Source organism: Sinohyriopsis cumingii, chromosome 9, assembly GCF_028554795.1.
Source record: "Sinohyriopsis cumingii isolate HCF-2022 chromosome 9, ASM2855479v2, whole genome shotgun sequence".
Taxonomy (NCBI): Eukaryota; Metazoa; Mollusca; class Bivalvia; order Unionida; family Unionidae; genus Sinohyriopsis; species Sinohyriopsis cumingii.
The window spans coordinates 90,215,956-90,242,407 of NC_142969.1; the positions used below are offsets into that span (position 1 = coordinate 90,215,956).

Genomic DNA, 26,452 nt, shown 5'->3' on the forward strand with positions numbered 1-26,452 from the left:
CACTGACACGATCATGTCACACTGCATTATACTATACGATGAAAATGGAAATAAGTCTAAAAATGTGCAGAATTAAATGAAGTAATTTGTCAATATGTGTGCATCTTCGGGTGATGACCAAATTTTTTTTCATTGCAATGAATCAAAACATGTGACTAGTTGCACCAATAAAATTGAGTGACGGATGGAAGGATAGACAGATGGATACAAATATTATTAGAAAAAGCTAGGGCTGTAAATTGGGTGTTAGACTGATCCCTTGAAATCTCTATATATCTCTAAATGCCCACTGTCTGTCTGTTCAAGTGTATGTCCTGAACTCAAATACTTACGATATCTCCAAGATCAATGGTGACAAACTTGAAAGAGCTGACACTGGGAGAGCTCTGCTGAATTTTGGATTCGACAGTTGTCTTTAGAAGGTCTTGCACATAGTCCCCAATGTATGGCCATACCTGATCTATCATCTACATGAAAAATAAAAAAGTTAGATAAAAACCACACATTAAAACAATATTTTGGTGTGGTTCAAGACTGTCCTGAATCAGTGCTGTTGAATGGACTTGTTTACTTCGATTACGATTTTAAGTGGTTTTGAAAGTGAAAGAGCAGGTAAAATAAATAATTCTTGAATGAAAATACAGCAGCTGTACTTCAAAATCTTGCTTTTGAAACAGGTGTTTTTGGATTGCGTTGTTTTTCAGCTTTCATTAAATAGTTTTGTATGTTATAACAATGTAGGCTTTTGTGCTGCAATGAGCAAGTCACTTGGAGTATTTGACTGATCAAGTCACTCAACATTTATGATTGATCATGTCACTCAGAATATTTGATTGATCAAGTCACTCAGCATATAATACTCATCAAGTCACTCAGAATATTTGACTGATCAAGTCACTCGGCATATATGACTCATCAATCAAGTCACTCAGAATATTTGATTGATCAAGTCACTCAGCATATGATTAATCTAGTCACTCAGCATATATGACTCAAGTCACTCAGAATATTTGACTGATCAAGTCACTCAGAATATTTCATTGATCAAGTCACTCAGCATATATGACTCATCAATCAAGTCACTCAGAATATGACTCATCAAGTCACTCAGCATATGACTCATCAAGTCACTCAGCATATATGACTCATCAAGTCACTCAGCATATGATTGATTATATAATTAAATGGAGCACCATGTACACATTTGAGGACTATAGATTTCCATTCCCTCTATTATTCATGTATCTTACAAACAACAGTATGATCATGAAGACTAGATTTCCATCCCCTCTATTATTCATGTATCTTACAAACAACAGCATGATCATGAAGACTGTAGATTACCATCCCCTCTATTATCCATGTATCTTACAAGCTACACTATGATCATGTAGACTAGATTTCCGTCCCCTCTATTATCCATGTATCTTACAAGCTACAGTATGATCATGAAGACTGTAGATTACCATCCCCTCTATTATCCATGTATCTTACAAGCTACACTATGATCATGAAGACTGTAGATTTCCATTCCCTCTATTATCCATGTATCTTACAAGCTACAGTATGATCATGAAGACTGTAGATTACCATCCCCTCTATTATCCATGTATCTTACAAGCTACACTATGATCATGAAGACTAGATTACCATCCCCTCTATTATCCATGTATCTTACAAGCTACACTATGCTACACTATGATCATGAAGACTGTAGATTTCCATTCCCTCTATTATCCATGTATCTTACAAGCTACAGTATGATCATGAAGACTGTAGATTTCCATTCCCTCTATTATCCATGTATCTTACAAGCTACACTATGATCATGAAGACTAGATTACCATCCCCTCTATTATCCATGTATCTTACAAGCTACACTATGATCATGAAGACTGTAGATTTCCATTCCCTCTATTATCCATGTATCTTACAAGCTACACTATGATCATGAAGACTAGATTACCATCCCGTCTATTATCCATGTATCTTATAAGCTACACTATGATCATGAAGACTGTAGATTTCCATACCCTCTATTAGCCATGTATCTTACAAGCTACACTATGATCATGAAGACTGTAGAATTCCATTCCCTCTATTATCCATCTATCTTACAAACTACACTATGATCATGTAGACTAGATTTCCATCCCCTCTATTATCCATGTATCTTACAAGCTACACTATGATCATGAAGACTGTAGATTTCCATTCCCTCTATTATCCATGTATCTTACAAGCTACACTATGATCATGAAGACTGTAGATTTCCATTCCCTCTATTATCCATGTATCTTACAAGCTACAGTATGATCATGAAGACTGTAGATTACCATCCCGTCTATTATCCATGTATCTTACAAGCTACACTATGATCATGAAGACTAGATTTCCATCCCTTCTATTACCCATGTATCTTACAAGCTACACTATAAACATGAAGACTGTAGATTTCCATCCCTGCTATTATCCATGTATCTTACAAGCTACACTATGATCATGAAGACTGTAAATTTCCACTCCCTCTATTATCCATCTATCTTACAAGCTACAGTATGATCATGATGACTGTAGATTTCCATTCCCTCTATTATCCATGTATCTTACAAGCTACACTATGATCATGAAGAATGTAGATTTCCATTCCCTCTATTATCCATGTATCTTACAAGCTACACTATGATCATGAAGACTGTGGATTTCCATTCCCTCTATTATCCATGTATCTTACAAGCTACACTATGATCATGAAGACTGTAGATTTCCATTCCCTCTATTATCCATGTATCTTACAAGCTACATTATGATCATGAAGACTGTAGATTTCCATTGCCTCTATTATCCATGTATCTTACAAGCTACACTATGATCATGAAGACTGTAGATTTCCATCCCCTCTATTATCCATGTATTTTACAAGCTACAGTATGATCATGAAGACTGTAGATTTCCATTCCCTCTATTATCCATGTATCTTACAAGCTACAGTATGATCATGAAGACTGTAGATTTCCATCCCCTCTATTATCCATCTATCTTACAAACTACACTATGATCATGATGACTGTAGATTTCCATTCCCTCTATTATCCATGTATCTTATAAGCTACATTATGATCATGAAGACTGTAGATTTCCATCCCCTCTATTATCCATGTATCTTACAAGCTACAGTATGATCATGATGACTGTAGATTTCCATTCCCTCTATTATCCATGTATCTTATAAGCTACATTATGATCATGAAGACTGTAGATTTCCATTCCCTCTATTATCCATGTATCTTACAAGCTACAGTATGATCATGATGACTGTAGATTTCCATTCCCTCTATTATCCATGTATCTTATAAGCTACATTATGATCATGAAGACTGTAGATTACCATTCCCTCTATTATCCATGTATCTTACAAACTACACTATGATCATGATGACTGTAGATTTCCATTCCCTCTATTATCCATGTATCTTATAAGCTACATTATGATCATGAAGACTGTAGATTACCATCCCCTCTATTATCCATGTATCTTACAAGCTACACTATGATCATGAAGACTGTAGATTTCCATCCCCTCTGTTATCCATCTATCTTACAAGCTACACTATGATCATGAAGACTGTAGATTTCCATTCCCTCTATTATCCATGTATCTTACCAACAACAGTATGATCATGAAGACTGTAGATTTCCATCCCCTCTATTATCCATGTAGCTTACAAGTTACAGTATGATCATGACAACTGAAGATTTCCATCCCCTCTATTATCCATGTATCTTACACGCTACACTATGATCATGAAGACTGTAGATTTCCATTCCCTCTATTATCCATGTATCTTACCAACAACAGTATGATCATGAAGACTGTAGATTTCCATCCCCTCTATTATCCATGTATCTTATAAGCTACAGTATGATCATGAAGACTGTAGATTTCCATTCCCTCTATTATCCATGTATCTTACAAGCTACACTATGATCATGAAGACTGTAGATTTCCATTCCCTCTATTATCCATGTATCTTACAAACTACACTATGATCATGAAGATTGTAGATTACCATCCCCTCTATTATCCATGTATCTTACAAGCTACACTATGATCATGAAGACTGTAGATTTCCATTCCCTCTATTATCCATCTATCTTACAAACTACACTATGATCATGAAGACTGTAGATTACCATCCCCTCTATTATCCATGTATCTTACAAGCTACACTATGATCATAAAGACTGTAGATTTCCATTCCCTCTATTATCCATCTGTCTTACAAACTACACCATGATCATGAAGACTAGATTACCATCCCCTCTATTATCCATGTATCATACAAGCTACAGTATGATCATGAAGACTGTAGATTTCCATTCCCTCTATTATCCATGTATCTTACAAGTTACAGTATGATCATGGAGACTGTAGATTACCATCCCCTCTATTAGCCATGGATCTGCTATTAGCCATATGTATGTTCATGAAGACTGTAGATTCTCACCATATCATTAATCCAAGAATTCTTTATGAGCCACAAGAATACTTTAGTTTCCCACCCCCTTAATTATCAATGGGTGACTTATAAGCCATGAGTTAATCCTCCCCTCCCCACAATTATCAATGAATATTTGTGCCTCTATAAGCCATGAGTTGATTCTCCCCTCCCCACAATTATCAATGAATATTTGTGCCTCTATAAGCCATGAGTTGATCCTCTCCTCCCCACAATTATCAATGAATATTTGTGCCTCTATAAGCCATGAGTTGATCCTCCCCTCCCCACAATTATCAATGAATATTTGTGCCTCTATAAGCCATGAGTTGATCCTCTCCTCCCCACAATTATCAATGAATATTTGTGCCTCTATAAGCCATGAGTTGATCCTCCCCTCCCCATAATTATCAATGAATATTTGTGCCTCTATAAGCCATGAACTGATCCTCCCCTCCCCATAATTATCAATGAATATTTGTGCCTCTATAAGCCATGAGTTGATATCTCCTCCCCATAATTATCAATGAATATTTGTGCCTCTACAAGTCATGAGTTGATCCTCTCCTCCCCATAATTATCAATGAATATTTGTGCCTCTATAAGCCATGAGTTGATCCTCTCCTCCCCATAATTATCAATGAATATTTGCGCCTCTATAAGCCATGAGTTGATCCTTCCCTCCCCCCAATTATCAATGAATATTTGTGCCTCTATAAGCCATGAACTGATCCTCCCCTCCCCATAATTATCAATGAATATTTGTGCCTCTATAAGCCATGAGTTGATCCTCCCCTCCCCACAATTATCAATGAATATTTGTGCCTCTATAAGCCATGAGTTGATCTCTCCTCCCCATAAATATCAATGAATATTTGTGCCTCTACAAGTCATGAGTTGATCCTCTCCTCCCCATAATTATCAATGAATATTTGTGCCTCTATAAGCCACGAGTTGATCCTCTCCTCCCCACAATTATCAATGAATATTTGTGCCTCTATAAGCCATGAGTTGATCCTTCCCTCCCCACAATTATCAATGAATATTTGTGCCTCTATAAGCCATGAATTGATCCTCTCCTCCCCACAATTATCAATGAATATTTGTGCCTCTACAAGTCATGAGCTGATCCTCCCCTCCCCATAATTATCAATGAATATTTGTGCCTCTACAAGTCATGAGCTGATCCTCCCCTCCCCACAATTATCAATGAATATTTGTGCCTTTATAAAATATAAGTTACCTTATTCAGCCATTCTGCCCTTTCAACATCTGGGAAAGACACCTGAAAAAGAAGAAAAACATTATTGTGAAGAACTTCAACATTACAATGACACCTAGTAGCACAATGGAAACTACCTTAGCAGATGCCTTCATATAAAGGACACTTGCTTATAAGAGACATGTATGAGCCTCTTTTCTATGTTAATGCAAACATGTATATTTCACCTCCGTTATAATCTACACAGGAAAAAATGTGTAAATATAATGTCCTATAGATTAAAGGTTTGATTTCTTTTGAGTTACATTTGTTAATTTGTTCAGAGTTTTCTGCAGGATTACAAATAATAGATCCAAGGAAAATTCTCCAGAAATACTCTTTGATTACACAATTATTGTTTGGGCACATTTCACACAGTTACAGAATGATTATTATGAGCACAGACCAATGTCAAAAACTATGTTCCCATCACACGTAACCGCTCTGGTGGCCTAGTGGTTAGAGTGTCCGCCACAGATGCGGGAGGTCGTGGGTTCGATCCCTGACCAAGTCATACCAAAGACTTACAAAAATGGTACTAACAACTGCCTTGTTTGGAGCTCAGCATTAAGAGTTTAGTGTTAGGACTGGTCAGCAAGGTGTCAGAATAATGTGACTGGGTGGTCACAACTATAATGATGGCCTTGGCTTGAACACTTAAGGTGGCTATAACCATGGTCCTCACTATAATACTGTTAATGGGGGCTATTTTTGGTCCTTGCTTTTGATACTGTTAATGGTGGGTAGTTTGATCCTTGCTTTTAATGCTGTTAATGGGGTCTGTTTTGGTCCTCTCTTTTAATGCAGTTAATGGGGCTATTTTAGTATTCACTTTTAATGCTAATGGTCCTAGTAACAGACCATACAATAAGAATTGTTATCTTCTAATGGTCCTAGTAACAGACCATACAATAAGAATTGTTATCTCCTAATTGTCCTAGTAACAGACCATACAATCAGAATTGGTATCTCCTAATGGTCCTAGTAACAGACCATACAATCAGAATTGCTATCTCCTAATGGTCCTAGTAAAAGACCATACAATCAGAATTCAAGCCTCAGAGTTCAAATAAAAAAAATAATGTGCTTCTCTGCAGTTGCGTATATCTGAATTACTAGACCTGATTACTAGATCTGGCAAGTCGCACAAAAAATAATAAATCCGGTTGAGATATACAAATAATGAGATGAGATATACAAATAAAAGTGTTTTGCATGTTCAAGGCTACCAAGGTCATCATTATGCACAGCTGTGTCTTTTATATATAGATCTCTGATTATGCAGGGATGTGCTGCAGTACAGCATTAAAGCATCACAGCTTGTGGCTAAATTAGAAATCCATACCTTTAATTCAATCTCATCAAATATACATGAAATTTACCTTACAGTCACATCATGGTACGTATATTTCCATGTTTCACTTGTGTCATTTTTTTCAACAAAAGCAATTAATGATGCTACAATTAACAAATTATTCAGCATTATCTTAGCAAGGAAACATCAGTATTGGTCTGCCCAGATTGGCACCTTTGTCCACCTGTGTTTGGTTCTCCACTTGGCCAACAAAGATAAGTAACAACATAGATCAATAATGGGAGAATACAGTCATTATGTTGTCTGCCTGAACTGTACCAACAAAGATCAACATGGAGAGAAAACAGCCAGGCTGTTGTCTGTCAAGACTACCAACAAAGATCAACATGGAGAGAAAACAGCCAGGCTGTGGTCTGTCAAGGCTACCAACAAAAATCAACATGGAGAGAAAACAGCCAGGCTGTGGTCTGTCAAGACTACAAACAAAGATCAACATGGACAGAAAACAGGCTGTGGTCTGCCTAGACTGTACCAACACAGATCAATATGAAGAGAAAACAGCTAGGCTGCAGTCTGCCCAGACTACCAACAAAGGTCAACATGAAGAGGAAACAGCCAGGCTGTGGTCTGCCCAGACTACCAACAAAGATCAATATGGGGAGAAAACAGCCAGGCTGTGATATGCCTGGACTGTATCAATACAGATCAAATGTTAAGAAAACAGTCAGGCCGTGGTCCGCCCAGACTGTAACAAGAAAGATAAGTATGTTGAGAAAACAGCCAGGCTATGGCCTGCCTGGACTGTACAAACATGTATCAGTATGGAATAAAACAGCCATAAATGAAAACTACACACCCTTGCTGATATGGTTTATTTCAAGAGGCGTTTTCTGTAAATAAATACTCCTTCACTTCAATCAGTAACCTGACAAAGATTGAATTTTTTCCCAAACTGTAAATTTTTTAAATTAAAATCTGCAAACAAATAGAAAAAATGGACAATTATATTGGTCAACAGGTCTGCATTTTATTGCTTAATGAACAGATTTCACTGGTCAGCAAAATGATGACATCAGTGTTTTGGCCAGTATCTAGGCATGACCTTAATTTATGCTCATCTGTGAACATGCTAGATTGTTAACAGATTATTATCACTCAGTAATAGATCTTCATTAGACTGGTCTGCTGACCAATGATAATCACTCTGTACCAGTTGTTCATCAGACTGGTCCTTGTAAAGAAGACTGGTGTGTGGGTGTGGGTGTGATTTGGATTTTTAACGTAGCTTTAACAATTTTTCAGGCATATCGCTACGATGTCTGCAGTGTTGCAGTTTATAGTGATGTCTAGCACTGAGGCATCATGCCGCAGACATGTAGCATCATGTCCCACCCAGTCACATTATCCTGACACCAGGCCAACCAGTCCTAACACTAACCTCTTAATGCTGAGCGCCAAGCAAGGCAGCTGTTAGTATCAAACCCACGACCTCCCACATCCGAGGCAGATGCTCTAACCATCAGGGTAAAGAAGAGTGGGGCATCCCAGCAGTTTTCACCTTGTAATGTCATAAAAATTCATACTGTAATAATCCAGTCACTCTTGTACTATAGAGACACACATTGTAACATATACTGGATCTTCTGCCCATGTATGTAAGCCTACTCTTACTTAAAAAATCTGAATTTTTTAAAACAGCAGACAAGTATCAGTAAGGCTATTAGTGACAACAGACCAGGGTTAATTTGTTAGTACCATAAAACATAAATTAGTAACACTGATGATGAAAAGATATTTAGAATATTTACAGCATACTGGAATGGGTTTATCACATGGATATAATATATACATAAATTTATTTACCTTCACCTAGTCACACATCACTGCACCTGTCAAAAAGTATTACCTAGGTACAGTACTTCAGCATGTTCTGAGCAACAGAGCTTAACAGCTGCTTACACAGCCCAGTCAAGGACAGTGTATAACAAGGATGATTCACACAAATCTGATACAGCCAATTCAGCCTACCTAGCTATTTATCTCAGTTAGACCACCTTTGGATATAGTTATGTCCCCCTAACCGTTCCTTGAATGATCCTGTTAAGTCAAATTTGAGGTGATGTGGAGCTTATTCATTCTAGTCTGCAGAATATTTCTTGGATTGTCTCTCTATTATACACATGTCTACCAATTGCCAGGATTATTAAATAAAGCATGAATTTCCTTTGATTGTCTCTGTTATAAACAAATCTAACAGTTCCCAGGATTATTAAATAAAGCACGACTTTCTCTTGATTGTCTCTCTGTTAAACACAAGTCTTATTTGTGTTGAGTTTTATCTACTCGAAGTTTTCTAGATGAAGAAAAACACTTTCTTGGAAGCTAATTCAATATAATAATCTATTCTAATCAATACATCGGTAACAGTTCCCATTTAATTATCTCCCTTTCACTGCAGAATTATGTCCCATGATAATTTTTCAGATGATAATTGATCCAATATGGAGTCAGCAATTTGTATTCCAGTTTTAAAAAAAAATCAGTCTCCCCCTTTTCGTTAAGAGTAATATTTCCCTAGAAAAATTCCAAATAAAATAATGAGAAGCCACCAAAATTTATTTAAATTAATAAAATTTCCATTGATCTCTGCCCCCCTCTCCATTTTAGGAAGAGTTGCTTTCATCATTTCTTTCTAACCCATGTACATCAGTTACACTATTAAAATGTTTGATATAATTAGTATGCAAATACCATATTTATTCAGGCAGAGTTAAAGCCCTTAGTAATTTCCATATTTGACTGTAATTAACCTGAAATTTAATGTAAATAAACTTTGGTGATGCAATGTAATTAACCTGGAATTTCATGTAAATAGACTCAGGTGATGCAATGTAATTAACCTGGAATTTCATGTAAATAGACTCTGGTGATGCAATGTAATTAACCTGGAATTTCATGTAAAAAGATTCTGGTGATGCAATGTAATTAACATGGAATTTCATGTAAATAGACTCTGGTGATGCAATGTAATTAACCTGGAATTTCATGTAAAAAGATTCTGGTGATGCAATGTAATTAACCTGGAATTTCATGTAAATAGACTCTGGTGATGCAATGTAATTAACCTGAATTTCATGTAAAAAGATTCTGGTGATGCAATGTAATTAACATGGAATTTCAAGTAAACAGACTCTGGTGATGCATGTTACCTGTGTATTTCTTGTAACCATTGGCTTTGTAAAATTAACTCTATGAAGAAATTAACCCTTTTTATTGTCCCTCTATGTCAATGATTCTTCTGTCCTTGTTAAATTGTATACAACATAAATAACTAGGAAGCTATTTCTGTTACAAGACTTGTTTTTATATTACCATTTTCCCCAATCATTTATTTTATGTCAGTTTTGGAAATGATACAATTAGAGTAACATTACTGGCAATCTCATTAAGGAGATACAAATATAAAATGTGATTACAGTAACTCAATCTACCCTATTTCAATGACCCTGACCCTACAACTGTTTATCATATAAGCAAGAAAAAATAATAACTGGTACTGAATATATATATATATATATATATATATATATATATATATATATATATATATATATATATATATATATATGCTTTCACCTATGAACCAGTAACTTTAGGTTGGAAACTATGACACGACAAACACAAGCCAGATCAGAAAAAAAGTAATATTTTTTTTAGTATTGACCATTCTACCTTTCTTTTCACACTGTTCATCGCTTGTTTGATTTGCCTAAACAATAACAATAATTCCAATCTCAAACTGCAGAAAACTAAACTTGTAGCAGAAATGCTGTAAATTGGCACATGTTAACCTTTACTATTGAAATGCTGTACGGGCAAATGTTAAACTTGACTACTGAAATGCTGTATGGGCATATTTTAAACTTGACTACTGAAATGCTGTATGGGCACATGTTAAACTGGACTACAGAAATGCTTTATGGGCAAATGTTAAACTTGACTACATACAGAAATGCAGTATGGGCACATGTTAAACTTGACTACAGAAATGCTGTATGGGCAAATGTTAAACTTGACTACATACAGAAATGCTGTATGGGCAAATGTTAAACTTTACTACAAAAATGCTGTATGGGCACATGTTAAACGTTACTACAGTTGGTGTTGTTGTTATACGGTTTAACACCATTTTTCAGAACAAGATAGGCTATACATGCCAGCCAGTATTAATGGTGGAGGAAGAAACACGGGGAAAACCCTGGAAAGAACCACCAACCCACGAGAAGCTACCGGCAAGCTTTCTCACATATCCACACTGGCCAAGCCCAAGACTCAAACCCACACAGACAGAGGTGAGATGGCAGTGATCCATGACGGACAGCGCTTTAGATCACTCGGCCACTCAGGGCCCCAAATGTTACTATAGAAATGCTGTATGGGCAAATGTTAAACTTCACTAGCTGAGTAATCATTTAGAACAGAAACAACTGATGTGGATTGTTTTTGTTTATACAGTAGAACCTGTCTTGAAAGACCACCCCTTCTGCCAAAAAATAATGGTCTCTGAAGACAGGTGGTCTCTCATAACAGGTTGTAACGCTATATAATCAATAAATATGTTTATGGGGATTATGGTCTCTTATAGCAGTGGTCACTCAAGACAGGTGGTCTCTCATAGCAGTGGTCACTCAAGACAGGTAGTCTCTCATGGCGGTGATCACTCAAGACAGGTTTTACTCTATTCATCAGCAGCATGAAAATGAGAAGTGTTTGTACAATACATAACCAAAGACTTAAAATCATAAGCTTTATGGTCTGGTCTATTCAAGGACATGTGAATGTGGGACACATGCTTTACGGTCTGGTCTATTCAAGGACATGTGAATGTGGGACACATGCTTTACGGTCTGGTCTATTCAAGGACATGTGAATGTGGGACACATGCTTTATGGTCTGGTCTATTCAAGGACATGTGAATGTGGGACACATGCTTTACGGTCTGGTCCATTCAAGGACATGTGAATGTGGGACACATGCTTTACAGTCTGGTCTATTCAAGGACATGCGATTGTGGGACACATGCTTTACGGTCTGATCTATTCAAGGACATGTGATTGTGGGACATGCTTTACAGTCTAGTCTATTCAAAAACATGTGAATGTGGGACACATGATTCAAGGACATGTGAATGTGGGACACATGTTTTACGGTCTGGTCCATTCAAGGACATGCGATTGTGGGACACATGCTTTATGGTCTGGTCTATTCAAGAACATGTGAATGTGGGACACATGATTCAAGGACATGTGAATGTGGGACACATGCTTTACGGTCTGGTCTATTCAAGGACATGTGAATGTGGGACATGCTTTACGGTCTGGTCTATTCAAGGACATGTGAATGTGGGACACATGCTTTACGGTCTGGTCTATTCAAGGACATGTGATTGTGTGACACATGCTTTACAGTCTAGTCTATTCAAGGACATGCGATTGTGTGACACATGCTTTACAGTCTGGTCTATTCAAGGACATGCGATTGTGTGACACATGCTTTCCAGTCTAGTCTATTCAAGGACATGTGATTGTGGGACACATACTTTACGGTCTGGTCTATTCAAGGACATGTGATTGTGTGATTCACTGTAATTTCTTTATTTTTAATCACATTGAAAATTTAATAAAAATTGTACATTCCTTCTTTCATTATTTCTTAAAGCCCTTCTATATTCATGAAAATTCCTCCTTTTTCCAACTAGAGATGGGGGATCGCTCCTGCCCAGTACATTTTCAGTTCTGGACAGTGTAATAAAATTTAATCTGACAATCAATGCAAGCAGCTAATGGTATGTCATTTAACTTGAGTTATAAATTACTTATTGAATAATCACTAGATGTAAAAAAAGGAAGGATTATATCAATAAAGTTCTGTAATAATCTGAAATAGATGCATTTGAAATGAGACATTAGTCATCCACTTGGCAACTGGACCAATCTGAATGACCTAGCCAAAAATGTTTTGTATTTTCTTGAGGTGCATAATGATAAAGTGTGTTCACTGTCAGATACTAATGTAGCATGATTGTTCATTAACATAAAAATGTCTGTTCATTAACATAAAAATATCAACATTCTTCATGTCTGTAAAAAATTATCTTGAGTTTTCTGATATCTTGGTGTTTATGAGCTTTAAGTACCATATCACAATGAACTTGTAATGCTACCAAAAAGCAAGCGATGAAAATTCTCAACCAATGTTATTATTAATGTGTGGGATATTTCTTGTAGGGTCATGACCCCTTTTCCTGTGTTGGTAATACTTAAGAAGTAGGATACTCAGCAGAGATGTAAAATGGTAACAGATTACATCCACCCTTTGGTTTTAACCTGGTTTTTCTTTGTACAAGGGTACAAATTCACACAAATGATGAAAACTGCAATCTAGAATTCACGTTTCATGTATGCTTTCTAATAAACTGATCTCAAATTTATTACCTGTCTGAGAAAAGACCATTTTGCAAGAAAATAGGAAAAGTAAAGAAATCAGTCAAGGTTCTTTTTTTCTGAAAATACATCATTGTTACAAAGCCTTAATTAGATATATAATTGGCACAATTAAATCAAATCCACATTAATGCCCTCTTTATTACTGTCCAGTTCAAATGACCATATATTACCTGTAGTTTCTACAAAATCTGCTCAACAAGATTCCTCAATGTCCAAACCAGAGGATCAAAGTTATTTGGTACAGGTATATAGTAGAAACTAATTCCTAGAATTGATTTAGCCCTGTACATGTGTCACAGTGATACAGAATTGATTTAGCACTGTATGTGTGTCACAATGTTTTAAAATTTATTTAGCCCTGTACATGTGTCATAATGGTTAAGAACTGATTTAGCCCTACTTATGTGCGTGTGTGTGACAATAATTTAGAAATGCTTCAGCTCTGTATCACAATTTTTTAGATTTGATTTAGCCCTGTACATGAGTCACAATGGTTAGAATTGATTTGGCCCTGTACACGAGTCACAATGGTTAGAATTGATTTAGCCCTGTACATGAGTCACAATGGTTAGAATTGATTTAGCCCTGTACAAGAGTCACAGTGGTTAGAATTGATTTAGCCCTGTAGGTGTGTCACAATGTTTTAAAATGTATCCCTGTACACGATGCACAATGGTTAGAATTGATTTAGCCCTGTACACGAGTCACAATTGTTAGAATTGATTTAGGGGGCTGTCCATTTATTATGTACACATGGAGGGGGGAAGGGGTTTAACCCAAATGCATATGCTTGTGTATGGGGGGGGGGGTGTCTACTGATAATATATGTACGCTTAGGAAACCGGGGAATGGGTGGGGTGGTAAAATCTCAATAATAATTTGTTTAATATGTAACCTGTTTGACTGGGTTCAGTTGGCATTTGAATTTTAGTGGACACTAGACAAACTTTTTAAAGTTACATGGCTTATTTCTTTATTTCTTTGATGCTGCCAGACAATCAATGTCAGTGGACTATCTGTTTTATTAAACACGTTAATACTATTAATCCTTGATCATTTCTGTGTAGATTAAATATAGGCCGTTCTATAGAATTTTGGGGTGGGGTTGTTATGCCAAGCATATGTATGCAGGTGGGGGGTTGTGTTAAAATGTATGCATGTGTACAGGGAGGAAGAAGGGGTCCCGCTTTGCCAGATTTTTATGTACGTACTAAATGGATGGCCCCTAGCCCTATACATGTCACAATGTTCTAGAATTGATACATCATGGCAATCAACTATATGTTTACTTAACTTTATTACCTAGTAATCTTTAGAAAGGTTATCAGTAAAATGATACTCAACAATGCAGAAAATATTACTCCATGACTTCTCCCTACAATCTAAACAAGGGTATTGTAATTACTGTGAACTGAGACAATTCAGAATATTTATTTTAATTGTGTATAATTTCAGTCAAAGCGCTAATGGAAAATGTAATTGATTTTGATACAACAAAACTGATTGTTACAATGTAACTGAACATAAGCACTGACTGCAACATAAGAAAAAATGTTTCTGAAATATTAATGTCATTCTCATCTCCATGGTGGTGGTGGGGGGAATGGAATGGTTATCTGACTGCTAGATATGTGTTTAGTGGTCCATCAATGTATGAAAAACTAGCAGCCAGACAATGGGAACACAGTGAACTACCAATACAAATATCCTACTAACCAACCCAGGCACATCTAGTCAGGATTTGAACTTATAACCCACTGACTTTGTGTCTAGCATGTAAACCATTCAACTGGTGGAAAGAGCATGCAGTACAACCATGGAAATTAAACAGGGTCTAAGCTAGAATCTGTGATTACTGAATTCTTGCTAACTTCTAAACTATCAACAAAATGTGTGATAAACTGTTGCAACTCTGATCACTCAACTGGTGAGAGGGGCATGCAGTACGACTGGAAGTTGAACAAGATGCACAATCACAGGCTTCTGTCTAGTTACTATACAATTTCAATAAAACTTTGACAGAATGAGTGACAACTGCACATTACAGTTTAATTTTCTACCTTTATTTCTTCAATAAATCCATCCTGGCTTATATTCAGAAAATTTCAAATGAAGGACTGGGAAGTGTGGTTTTTCACTACATTTTCAACTTCAAGAAATGATATTTTTAGAGAATCATCTGGATATCCGTATGTAAAAAAACAGACATTTACTTTTCTGCTGATGCTAATTAACGTCTTTTCTCTGAAAACGCTGTCTGTATAAATGAATAAAAACATTATTTTGCAAAACAATCAATCAAAAGCAAGAATCCAATTTACTAATTTTAGATGGCAGTCTTTCATACCTTTACCACTTCACATACTAATGAAATGCTAAATGGTGGATCACACACCTATTACACATTACAGTGGACCCTCAACATAGTGTACCTCACTTTGATGCAATCCATTATATGACACAGATATGATCATGAATCCCAATTTAGACATTAATGTGGACCCTCTCTTTGATGCAATCCATTATACGACACAGATATGATCATGAATCCCAATTTAGACATTACTGTGGACCCTCACTATAATGGAGTCTATTATATGACAAAGATATGATCTTGATTCCCAATTTAGACATTACTGTGGACCCTCACTATAATGGAGTCTATTATATGACACAGATATGATCGTGATTCCCAATTTAGACATTACTGTGGACCCTCACTATAATGGAGTCTATTATATGACACAGATATGATCATGAATCCCATTTTAGACATTACTGTAGACCCTCACTATAATGCAATCCATTATATGACACGGGTATGATCATGAATCCCAATTTAGACATTACTGTAGACCCTCACTATAATGCAGTCTATTATATGACATAGTTATGGGCATGAATGACAATGGACCCTCAGTATAGTGTACCTCACATTGATGCAGTCCATGATAAAACACATGTATGGTCATGAATCCTATTTTAGACATTACAGTGTGTGTGTGTGTGTGTGATTTGGATTTTTAACTTATCTTTAAAAAAAAATCAGTCATATCACTATGATGTCTGCAGTGTGGCAGTTTATAATGATGTTTAGCTATGAAATTTTCTGAATATAAGGATGTATTTACTGAAGAAATAAAGGTAGAAAATGAAAATGGGGCATCATGTCGCAGACATGTAGCATCATGTCTCACCCAGTCACATTATCCTAACACTAACCTCTTAATGCTGATCACTAAGTGACTGCAGGTGTTAATACCTTTTATAAGTCTTTGATATGATTCATTAGGGGCTGCAACACCTTACCTGCCACATCTGAGGCAGACACTTTAACCACTAGGCCAACAGAGCGGTCAACAATACAGTGAAACCTGATTCATGGCAAAATAAATTATTCCAACTGCTTCCCACCACAAATAATGCAGTTTTACTCCAAACTGAGAAATCTTACTCAAAATGTCCATGAATAGAGTCTTCTGACTGGTCAGATTGTTTTCAGAATCTGGAGTCATTTTTTAATAATCATTCTGTGTACACTTTTTCAAACATCTATGATGATGGGGACATTTTTGGATAGTCATCATTCTGCGTACACTATTTCAAACATCTATGATGTAGGGGACATTTTTGGATAGTCATCATTCTGTGTACACTTTTTAAAACATCTATGATGTAGGGGAAATTTTTGGATAGTCATCATTTTGTGTGCACTTTTTCAAACATCTATGATGTAGGGGAGATTTTTGGATAGTCATCATTCTGCGTATACTATTTCAAACATCTATGATGATGGGGACATTTTTGGATAGTCATCATTCTGTTTTTCAAACATCCATGATGATGAGGACATTTTTGGATAGTCATCATTCTGCATACACTTTCTCAAACATCTATGATAAAGGGCACATTTTTGGATAGTTATCATTCTGCGTACACTATTTCAAACATCTATGATGTAGGGGACATTTTTGGATAGTCATCATTCTGCGTATACTATTTCAAACATCTATGATGTAGAGGACTTTTTGGATAGTCATTATTTTGTGTGCACTTTTTCAAACATCTATGATGTAGGGGACATTTTTGGATAGTCATCATTCTGTGTACACTTTTTAAAACATCTATGATGTAGGCGACATTTTTGGATAGTCATCATTCTGCGTACACTATTTCAAACATCTATGATGTAGAGGACATTTTTGGATAGTATTCATTTTGTGTGCACTTTTTCAAACATCTATGGTGTAGGGGACATTTTTGGATAGTCATCATTCTGTGTACACTTTTTAAAACATCTATGATGTAGAGGAAATTTTTGGATAGTCATCATTTTGTGTGCACTTTTTCAAACATCTACGGTGTAGGGGACATTTCTGGATAGTCATCATTCTGTGTACACTTTTTAAAACATCTATGATGTAGGGGAAATTTTTGGATAGTCATCATTTTGCGTGCACTTTTTCAAACATCTATGATGTAGGGGACATTTTTGGATAGTCATCATTCTGCATACACTATTTCAAACATCTATGATGTAGAAGACATTTTTGGATAGTCATCATTTTGTGTGCATTTTTTCAAACATCTATGATGTAGGGGACATTTTTGGATAGTCATCATTCTGTGTACACTTTTTAAAACATCTATGATATAGGGGAAATTTTTGGATAGTCATCATTTTGTGTGCACTTTTTCAAACATCTATGATGTAGGGGACATTTTTGGATAGTCATCATTCTGTGTACACTATTTCAAACATCTATGATGTAGAGGACATTTTTGGATAGTCATCATTCTGTGTACACTATTTCAAACATCTATGATGTAGAGGAAATTTTTGGATAGTCATTCTGTGTACACTTTTTAAAACATCTGTGATGTAGGGGACATGTTTGGATAGTCATCATTATGTGTGCACCATTTCATGTAGGATTGAAAATACATGAGTGAACATAATGCACAGTATACTTTTATTTTAGGGACTGACTATTGGAGTTTTCCTAATGGGGTGGGGTGGAAATTTTATATCAAATATTTCCAGTTCCAAAATATCTTGAAATAAATATTCTAAATTGGTAGAAATAAAGAACTAATTACATCCATTATATTATTTTAAAAATTATTTTCTTTTGGTGAAAGAGATAAAACACCTTGCTTTGAAAGAAAATCCTAGTCCCCCCCCCCTTAAAACCCTGAACTTCACAATTCAGCAAAGAGTTTATAGCAGCATAATAACTGTGTCTAAGTTTTGATGCATATTGACACAAATAATGATCTAAGAAAAACTCATTATGAACCTTGCACATTTTTACATGGTCTTTTACTGTACATACTCAACACATGGCATTTAAACATCATGGTCTATTACTGTACAGAATCAACACATGGCATTTACACATCATGGTCTATTACTGTACAGAATCAACACATGGTATTTACACAACATGGTATATTACTGTACATACTCAACACATGGCATTTACACATCATGGTCTATTACTGTACATACTCAACACATGGCATTTACACATCATGGTCTATTACTGTACATACTCAACACATGGCATTTATACATCATGGTCTATTACTGTACAAACTCAACACATGGCATTTACACATCATGGTCTATTACTGTACATACTCAACACATGGCATTTACACATCATGGTCTATTACTGTATATACTCAACACATGGCATTTACACATCATGGTCTATTACTGTACATACTCAACACATGGCATTTACACATCATGGTCTATTACTGTACATACTCAACACATGCCATTTACACATCATGGTCTATTACTGTATATACACACCTATTACTAGAGTTCCACTTCAACTGTTGTTTGTTCTATTAATGATTCCTAACAAATGGCATAGACCCAGATCCTCTGTTGAATAATGGCAATGGGTGTAATGAGTTTGCCATTGGAATCAACTTATAATCAATTATCTGAATTTCAAAGGACTGTCAAATCTAAATTCAAAATGTTAACTGCACTAGAAAAATATTTTTTTTAATCCCAGTGTTTTGACTGTTTAATCTGGAATTCATGTTAAGTAGAAAACTGACCATGGAAACTGTTTTAGAGTTGTCAGTTTCACCTTCAGACTTGATGCACTTGCAAACTGAATGTCAATGCAAGTGACACTAATATTAACTGCATGGAAATTGAAAGAAACAAAAAACATCTAGTTGCCTGTTGGTGCTGGAGCTTGGCAAGCTACCACAAAACCCTGCTTTCAAAAATACTGATAAGTTCAGATATTTAGAAAACCTCCAAAGACAAACTTTACATTTCCATTCTGGATCTATTCTCGTGCCTGTATATTATCAGTTAGAGCTCCCATCATTAAAATGTGTTTTGTTTCATAATCCTGCCTCTTTCTTAGAACTTTTTTTCTTTTTTAACTGATAAAAGCGGAATTCATTAATTACTAATGCACTTCATGTGCCCTCATTATAAAATGTAGTTTCTTGCATTATTTACACAACCTTGAAAATATATGACACTAGAGGCTGTCTGTGCAAATCCAGGTAAAAAGGAAAACATGTAGACACCATGCCAAGTCATAAAATGTTTAATCACCAAATACTTTATTATTAACTGACTTGGATGTTACATTTACTTGTCAAGTAAATTGATGCTGTATAAACTTTGATTCACCTGTGGCAATTCTGGGAATGGCTAGTGTCAACACAGAAAGCAAATGCCATGGTGTTGAGACAGAGGAACTAAAGGCTGGTAAAATGAGTGACTGTGTACTGTACAACAGCCAGTAATAGATGTGGACATCAAAATACTTAGTACAATAATGCATGTGTGTGTGATTTGGATTTTGAACATAGCTTTAATAATTTTTCAGTCATATCGCTATGTTGTATGCAGCATGGCAGTTTCTAGCACTGGGGCATCATGTCACAGACATGTAGTATGATGTCCAACCCAGTTACATTATCCTAACACCAGGCTGACCAGTCCTTACACTAACCTCTTAATGCTGAATGCCAAACGAGGCAGCTGTTAGTACCATTTTTAAAAGTCTTTGGTTACTGACTCGGCCAGAGATCGAACCCATGACCTCCCACATCCGAGGCAGACACTCTAACCAACAGGACACCAGAACGGTCTAATACTGTATTAACTAAGCCGATCAGAATGGACTCAAAATAAAATGGAAAATAAATTAAATCTATTTAATTGTCAGTGTCTGCAAGAGTATCGTAATTAATTTGAATATGGTCCCAGCAAACTGATAACATAAATGTAAGTGTGAGTGACTGTTTTTCCACCCAACTTTGCTGGTATTTTGTTAGATAAACAGTATCGTTTCATTGTCCATTGTCTGGTTGAAAATCATCCATACTAATCGCTGGCAGAATTTACCTTGACATGTGTGCAGTTTCAACGCCTACATACACAGGTGATTAGTAAGGTGTGTAAATTATTCACTCTCTGATACAAGTCAACAAACCTGGCCATCATTGCAGCACTGATGCAAACTAAGCGTAATGTTGTATACATATTTTCCTGCCCTGTTTCAAGCTAGAGGGAAGTTTTCATATACAAATCTTTTGGCCTCATTTCACCTACAAGGAAACTTTTTGTATCAACATCTTCCTGCTCTCGTTCAAACACAAAGGACATAAATTGCCCTGATTCATTTCAAGCTAGACGGCAGCTTTTTGGCGTGTAAGCATTTTTCTGCATTTGCAAAACAGAAGGCGGCCTTTCTGCAAAGCAAAAACAAAAAAATATTTTCCTACCCCAATCAAGTTTTAGAAGGTGGCTTTTTGCAAAACCATTTTCCTAGCCTGATCTGGTCCAAAGACATCTTTTTACATTTTCCTGTCCTGATCTAACTAGAGGATATTTTTTGGGGTTGTATAAACATTTTTCCTGCCCTGAACAAACTATACGACATGCCTGCTACATGCAACATTTCTGTGTGTTGATCATGCCAGAAGACATATTTCTGTTGTATAAATATGTTCCTCCCCGCCCCCCCATCAAGCCAGAAGACATATTTATGTTGTGTATACATTTTTCTGCCCTGATCAAGCCAGAAGATGTTTTTCTTGTATAAACATTTTCCTGCCCTTGTCAAACATAGGTCACACTGGGAGCATCTTCGGCAAAGAAGGTTCCAATACGTTAACACTTTCTACACCTTGGCGGATCGAGCAGTTATTTTAGTGCTATGTCCTAGCAACATTTATTGGATTTTAGGTGTTGCCTTCCTTTGCATGTAATAGCAACTAACTAACAGATTGTATATTGGCCTAAAATTGTGGAGGCAACTGACTTCAAAAGGATACTTTGTATGTTCAACAATGAAAGCATGGTTAGATAATAGAGGGATGTATATTTGAGTGTAAGGTATTTTGTACAAACATGGCTGGCAGTGGAAAAATGCTAATTTATCAGTCCATTCAAGTTGTGTTCTCCCCTTGTCTTGATCACACAGGAACAGTGTTCAAATCTGAACAACTTAATTTTGATTGAATGCGGTGGCTTGCTGACACATCCAATGAAATCCACAGAACCAAAGCACAGATATATCTGTTCAACCCAACATGGTGTAGATAGCGTTAACAAATCGGAACCTTGGTTAGCGAAGATGCTCAGAGGGAGGCAGCAACAAACTCCTCTAACTCTTCTACAAATAATCAATAAAATATTTAATGAATAAATAAATAATTTTAATATTACTGTTTTATTCCAAATCTGATAACATCTTCAGACTTTTGCATCCTGCCTCACATGATCTTTAAAATTTCCAGCCCTATCTTCTCTCAGGTAGGATGCATGCTGTTTTATATGACTGTCTTCTCTCAGCTAGGATGCATGCTGTTTTATGACTGTCTTCTCTCAGGGTGGTTGTATGCCGTTTTATACGACTGTATATACTGACTTATAAGTGGAGTTTAACTGCAAACTGCAGAGACCATGATCTGCCATAAGATAATGTGCAGAAGGATCTGGATCTATGCAGTTTGTGAGTAATCAGTAGAATAAACAACACAGACCCTTATCTTCCAGTGCATTATGCGATGGCACATCATGGTCTATGCAGTTTGTGAGTAATCAGTAGAATAAACAACATAGACCCGGATCTTCCAGTGTATGATGCAATGACAGATCAGGGTCTATGCTTTTTGCCATTGGACTCAAGTATACATGGTATGCTGCTATACATGGGCGTATATTGCACTTAGGGTTGTGGGAAAAATATAATGGCCACCTTTTCTTGTACAACTATGGAAAGATTAGCAATAAAAGCAATCAAAAACTGTACATTATATATTACTAGGTAATTTTTTTAATACTAATTCTTAATCATGAACTCAACTTCATGGTTCCAATTTAAAATTAATTTTGCTGGCAGCATTTCAGGAATTGTGATAATCCACTTATCTACCACCAGCTGTTCAGTCATTTCACCAATTATGTGAACTTGCAGTGAACAATTAACCATGTTTGAATCCTTACATAATCACAGATTCTGTTTTCTACCTTGGAGAAATTACATTTTATCAATGGTTAGACACATATGTAATTTTTAAAATATAACAGCCACAAATATATTTTGATGGAGTTTAAACATTATCTAAGTTACAGAAAATTGCTACCTACATCATTAAGTAGTAAAAAATTTACAAGACATTTTAGTATTGCATTTGCTAATGTCAGCAAATCAGTAGTCATTGTTTTTGCATTTTCAGTCCTATATTTATGATATCAACCCTGATATGCATGCCCCCTCTGCCACAATAATTATTAGGGTTGATGTCTAACACTGTAGAACTAGTGATTCTTGAATTGCCCATTTTAAGGCTAAAAGTAGGCACCAAATCATCCAATCAGATAAAAGGTACAAACCAAGTATGACAAATCATCCAATCAGATAAAAGGTACATTAAAACCAAGTATGACAAATCATCCAATAAGATAAAAGGTACAAACCAAATATGACAAAGCATCCAATCAGATAAATGGTACAAACCAAGTATGACAAATCATCCATTAAGATAAAAGGTACAAACCAAATGCGACAAATCATCCACACAGATATAAGGGTACCACTAAATATGACAAATCAACCAATCATATATGTGTACCAACCAATATGACAAATCAACCAATCAGATTATAAGGGTACCAACCAAATATGACAAATCAACCAATTAGCTATCAGCCAATTAAATGTAACTGTACCTACTAATTAACATACTATAGTAGAATCTGTCTTGAAAGACCTCTTTTGCTAAAAATGAATTGTCTCTCAAGACAAGTGGTCTCTTTTAACAGGACATAACAGTATATAATCAATAAATCTGTGCATGGAGATCCTGGTATCTCAAAACAGGTGGTCTCTTATAGCAGTGACCTCTCAATACAGACTTTACTGTAATTTCCTTTGATCCAAAGATTTCTTTTGAATGTTTAACCACTTTACATCTATAAGAAAAAGCAATTTTAGTTTACAGTGAAAATTCTAATTGGTTAAAAGGCAGTTAAATTATACAAGTTTCAATCTTGAGTACAACTGACCAAGGTGACTAACCATCACTAAGCTACAGTGTACATGCTTATGAGTTTCCACCATCACTCAGCTACAGTGTACATATTTATGAGATTCCACCATCACTCAGCTACAGTGTACATACTTAAGAGTTTCCACCAATGGTCAGCTACAGTGTACATATTTAAGACTTTCCACCTATAGTCAGCTACAGTGTACATAATTATCTACAGTATACATACTTAAGAGTTTCCACTATCACTAAGCTACAGTGTACATACCAAAGAGTTTCCACTATCACTAAGCTACTGGGTACATACTTAAGATTTTCCACTATCACTAAGCTACAGGGTACATAATTAAGAGTTTCCACTATCACTAAGCTACAGTGTACATACTTAAGAGTTTCCACTACCACTAAGCTACAGTGTACATACTTAAGAGTTTCCACTAACACTAAGCTACAGGGTATATACTTAAGAGATTCCAGCATCACTATGCTACAGTGTACATACTTAAAGAGTTTCCACCATCACTAAGCTACAGTGTACATCCTTAAGAGTTTCCACCATCACTAAGCTACTGTATACATCCTTAAGAGTTTCCACTATCACTAAGCTACAGGGTACATACTTAAGAGTTTCCACTATCACTATGCTAAAGTGTACATACTTAAGAGTTTCCACCATCACTAAGCTACAGTATACATACTTAAGAGTTTCCACCATGACTAAGCTACACTGTACATACTTAAGAGTTTCCACCATCACTATGCCACATACTTATAAAATCTCTCAGCCCAGTCATAAGTAGTAATAGCTCTAACACAGCCTTGATTGTGTGTGGACAGTGGTCTGATGGAATGATAATAAATAATGCTTGACTGGCAGTTGGTGGTAGGTAGGTGAATTTGGGCATTCATTACTTAACTTGCAAATTCCTGAAATGCATAACAGATCAAATCACTCCCTTGAATAAATGCACATAAAATTCTTTTTATTCTTTTCAACCAATCAGATATAATTAAAACAGCTCACCTCCGACAGTAAGGTGGACTTGTGCATTGTGGATTTGAAGACAGGGAAGAAAAGAAAAGGGAAAAAAAGAATTCAATGTGAATTTCCCAAATCAAACCAGGTGTCGACTTTGAGTCTGTGAATTCAAACAAATAACCTATCAATCACTTAACCATTATCGATTAACCACCATCAATCAAACTCAGACATTTCCTCAATAAAAAATATTTATGACAAGAGTTTTGGCGATTGCAGAAAATGTGTTGTTAAAAAAAATATAGATTTTTGCTACTGAACCAAAATCACCGACACAGAACAGCAATTCAAGCCCAAGGTTAATGAAAGGCTGTCGTCAGGATCAATTCGATTATCTTTTACAACAGATAATCACGAACAAATGGGGGAAGGGGGTAAATCCTCTTGTCGTAAAAGCTGCATCGAATAGTGAAAAGTCATTACTGGCATTTTAGATGGTTTACAGCATAATGGGAGAAGCCCCTACTATTCTTATGATGCTAAGATGTGTACTTACCCACGACGGTAGGTCCGCAACCCTGGCCAAAACCACTTCCTTCTCATTTCTAGCTATTGCTTGGGAAATTTCAATCTTTGCTTGTTGTTCACGTGTGTGCTTTTCTTTCCAGACGTACACGACCAACCCAAGCAAAATCCAACTTGGGCTGAAATTGAAATATCCGAGTACCCATACAGGTAAAAATAACAGAGCATGCTTGAAATAGAGTTTAATGACACTAAAAAGTAAAGTGTCTTCCTTTGCTGTCTTCTTTGTTGGAGTGGATGGTTTTTCTTTCCCCATCTTGCAAAGTTAGCCGTTGAGCCTGCCAGCTAAATGTAATAACACTGATCGTCTTTTGGTCAGATCATCGAGCCGAATCAAAACAAGAATCTGTCTATATATAGCAACGACCCCGGGCTATTCACCACATGGCATAACGTTTTGCGGCAATATGTAGGAGTGTAACAAGTACAGTTTGTTGTAAAAGGAACGTAGCTATTTCTTATTCATAGACATAAAGAAAAACAAGTAAACAAACAAAAAACACAGCACATATTTTTAATTGTTATTTGCAATAATATCCCCCAACAATATGGTTACAGCTAGATAATCCAGGTGTGGTAAATTTCAATGCGAACACCAAACTCATATTTTGTACCTGCGCCATCTTCTAACTTGAGCATGCGTATTAAGCTATTAATAATTAGCTGATGACTGAAGTAGCAAGCTTTATTTCAGTGTAAACGATTATTAGTAAACAGAACTGTATACTTATGTAGTAGTTTGCATGGGAGTTAAGGTTG

The 26,452-nt window shown here is 36.0% G+C and overlaps 1 protein-coding gene across 5 annotated transcripts in view; it reads right to left on the reverse strand.

The window, feature by feature from the left end:
* LOC149792219 (extended synaptotagmin-2-like) overlaps positions 1–26,046 on the reverse strand; it is a 155,442-nt gene extending 129,396 nt beyond the window's left edge. For all 5 annotated transcript variants that reach the window (XR_016423527.1, XR_016423529.1, XR_016423528.1 and 2 more), the window contains exons 1-3: positions 25,665–26,046; positions 5,743–5,784; positions 333–467 (exon numbers count right to left, since the gene is read on the reverse strand). Coding sequence is in view for 2 of the 5 variants with exons in the window: in XM_089970745.1 (XP_089826871.1) it covers positions 333–467; positions 5,743–5,784; positions 25,665–25,949 (462 nt within the window). In the remaining 3 variants the exon portion in view is untranslated. The remainder of the gene's footprint in view (positions 1–332; positions 468–5,742; positions 5,785–25,664) is intronic.
* Positions 26,047–26,452: the final 406 nt, after the last annotated feature.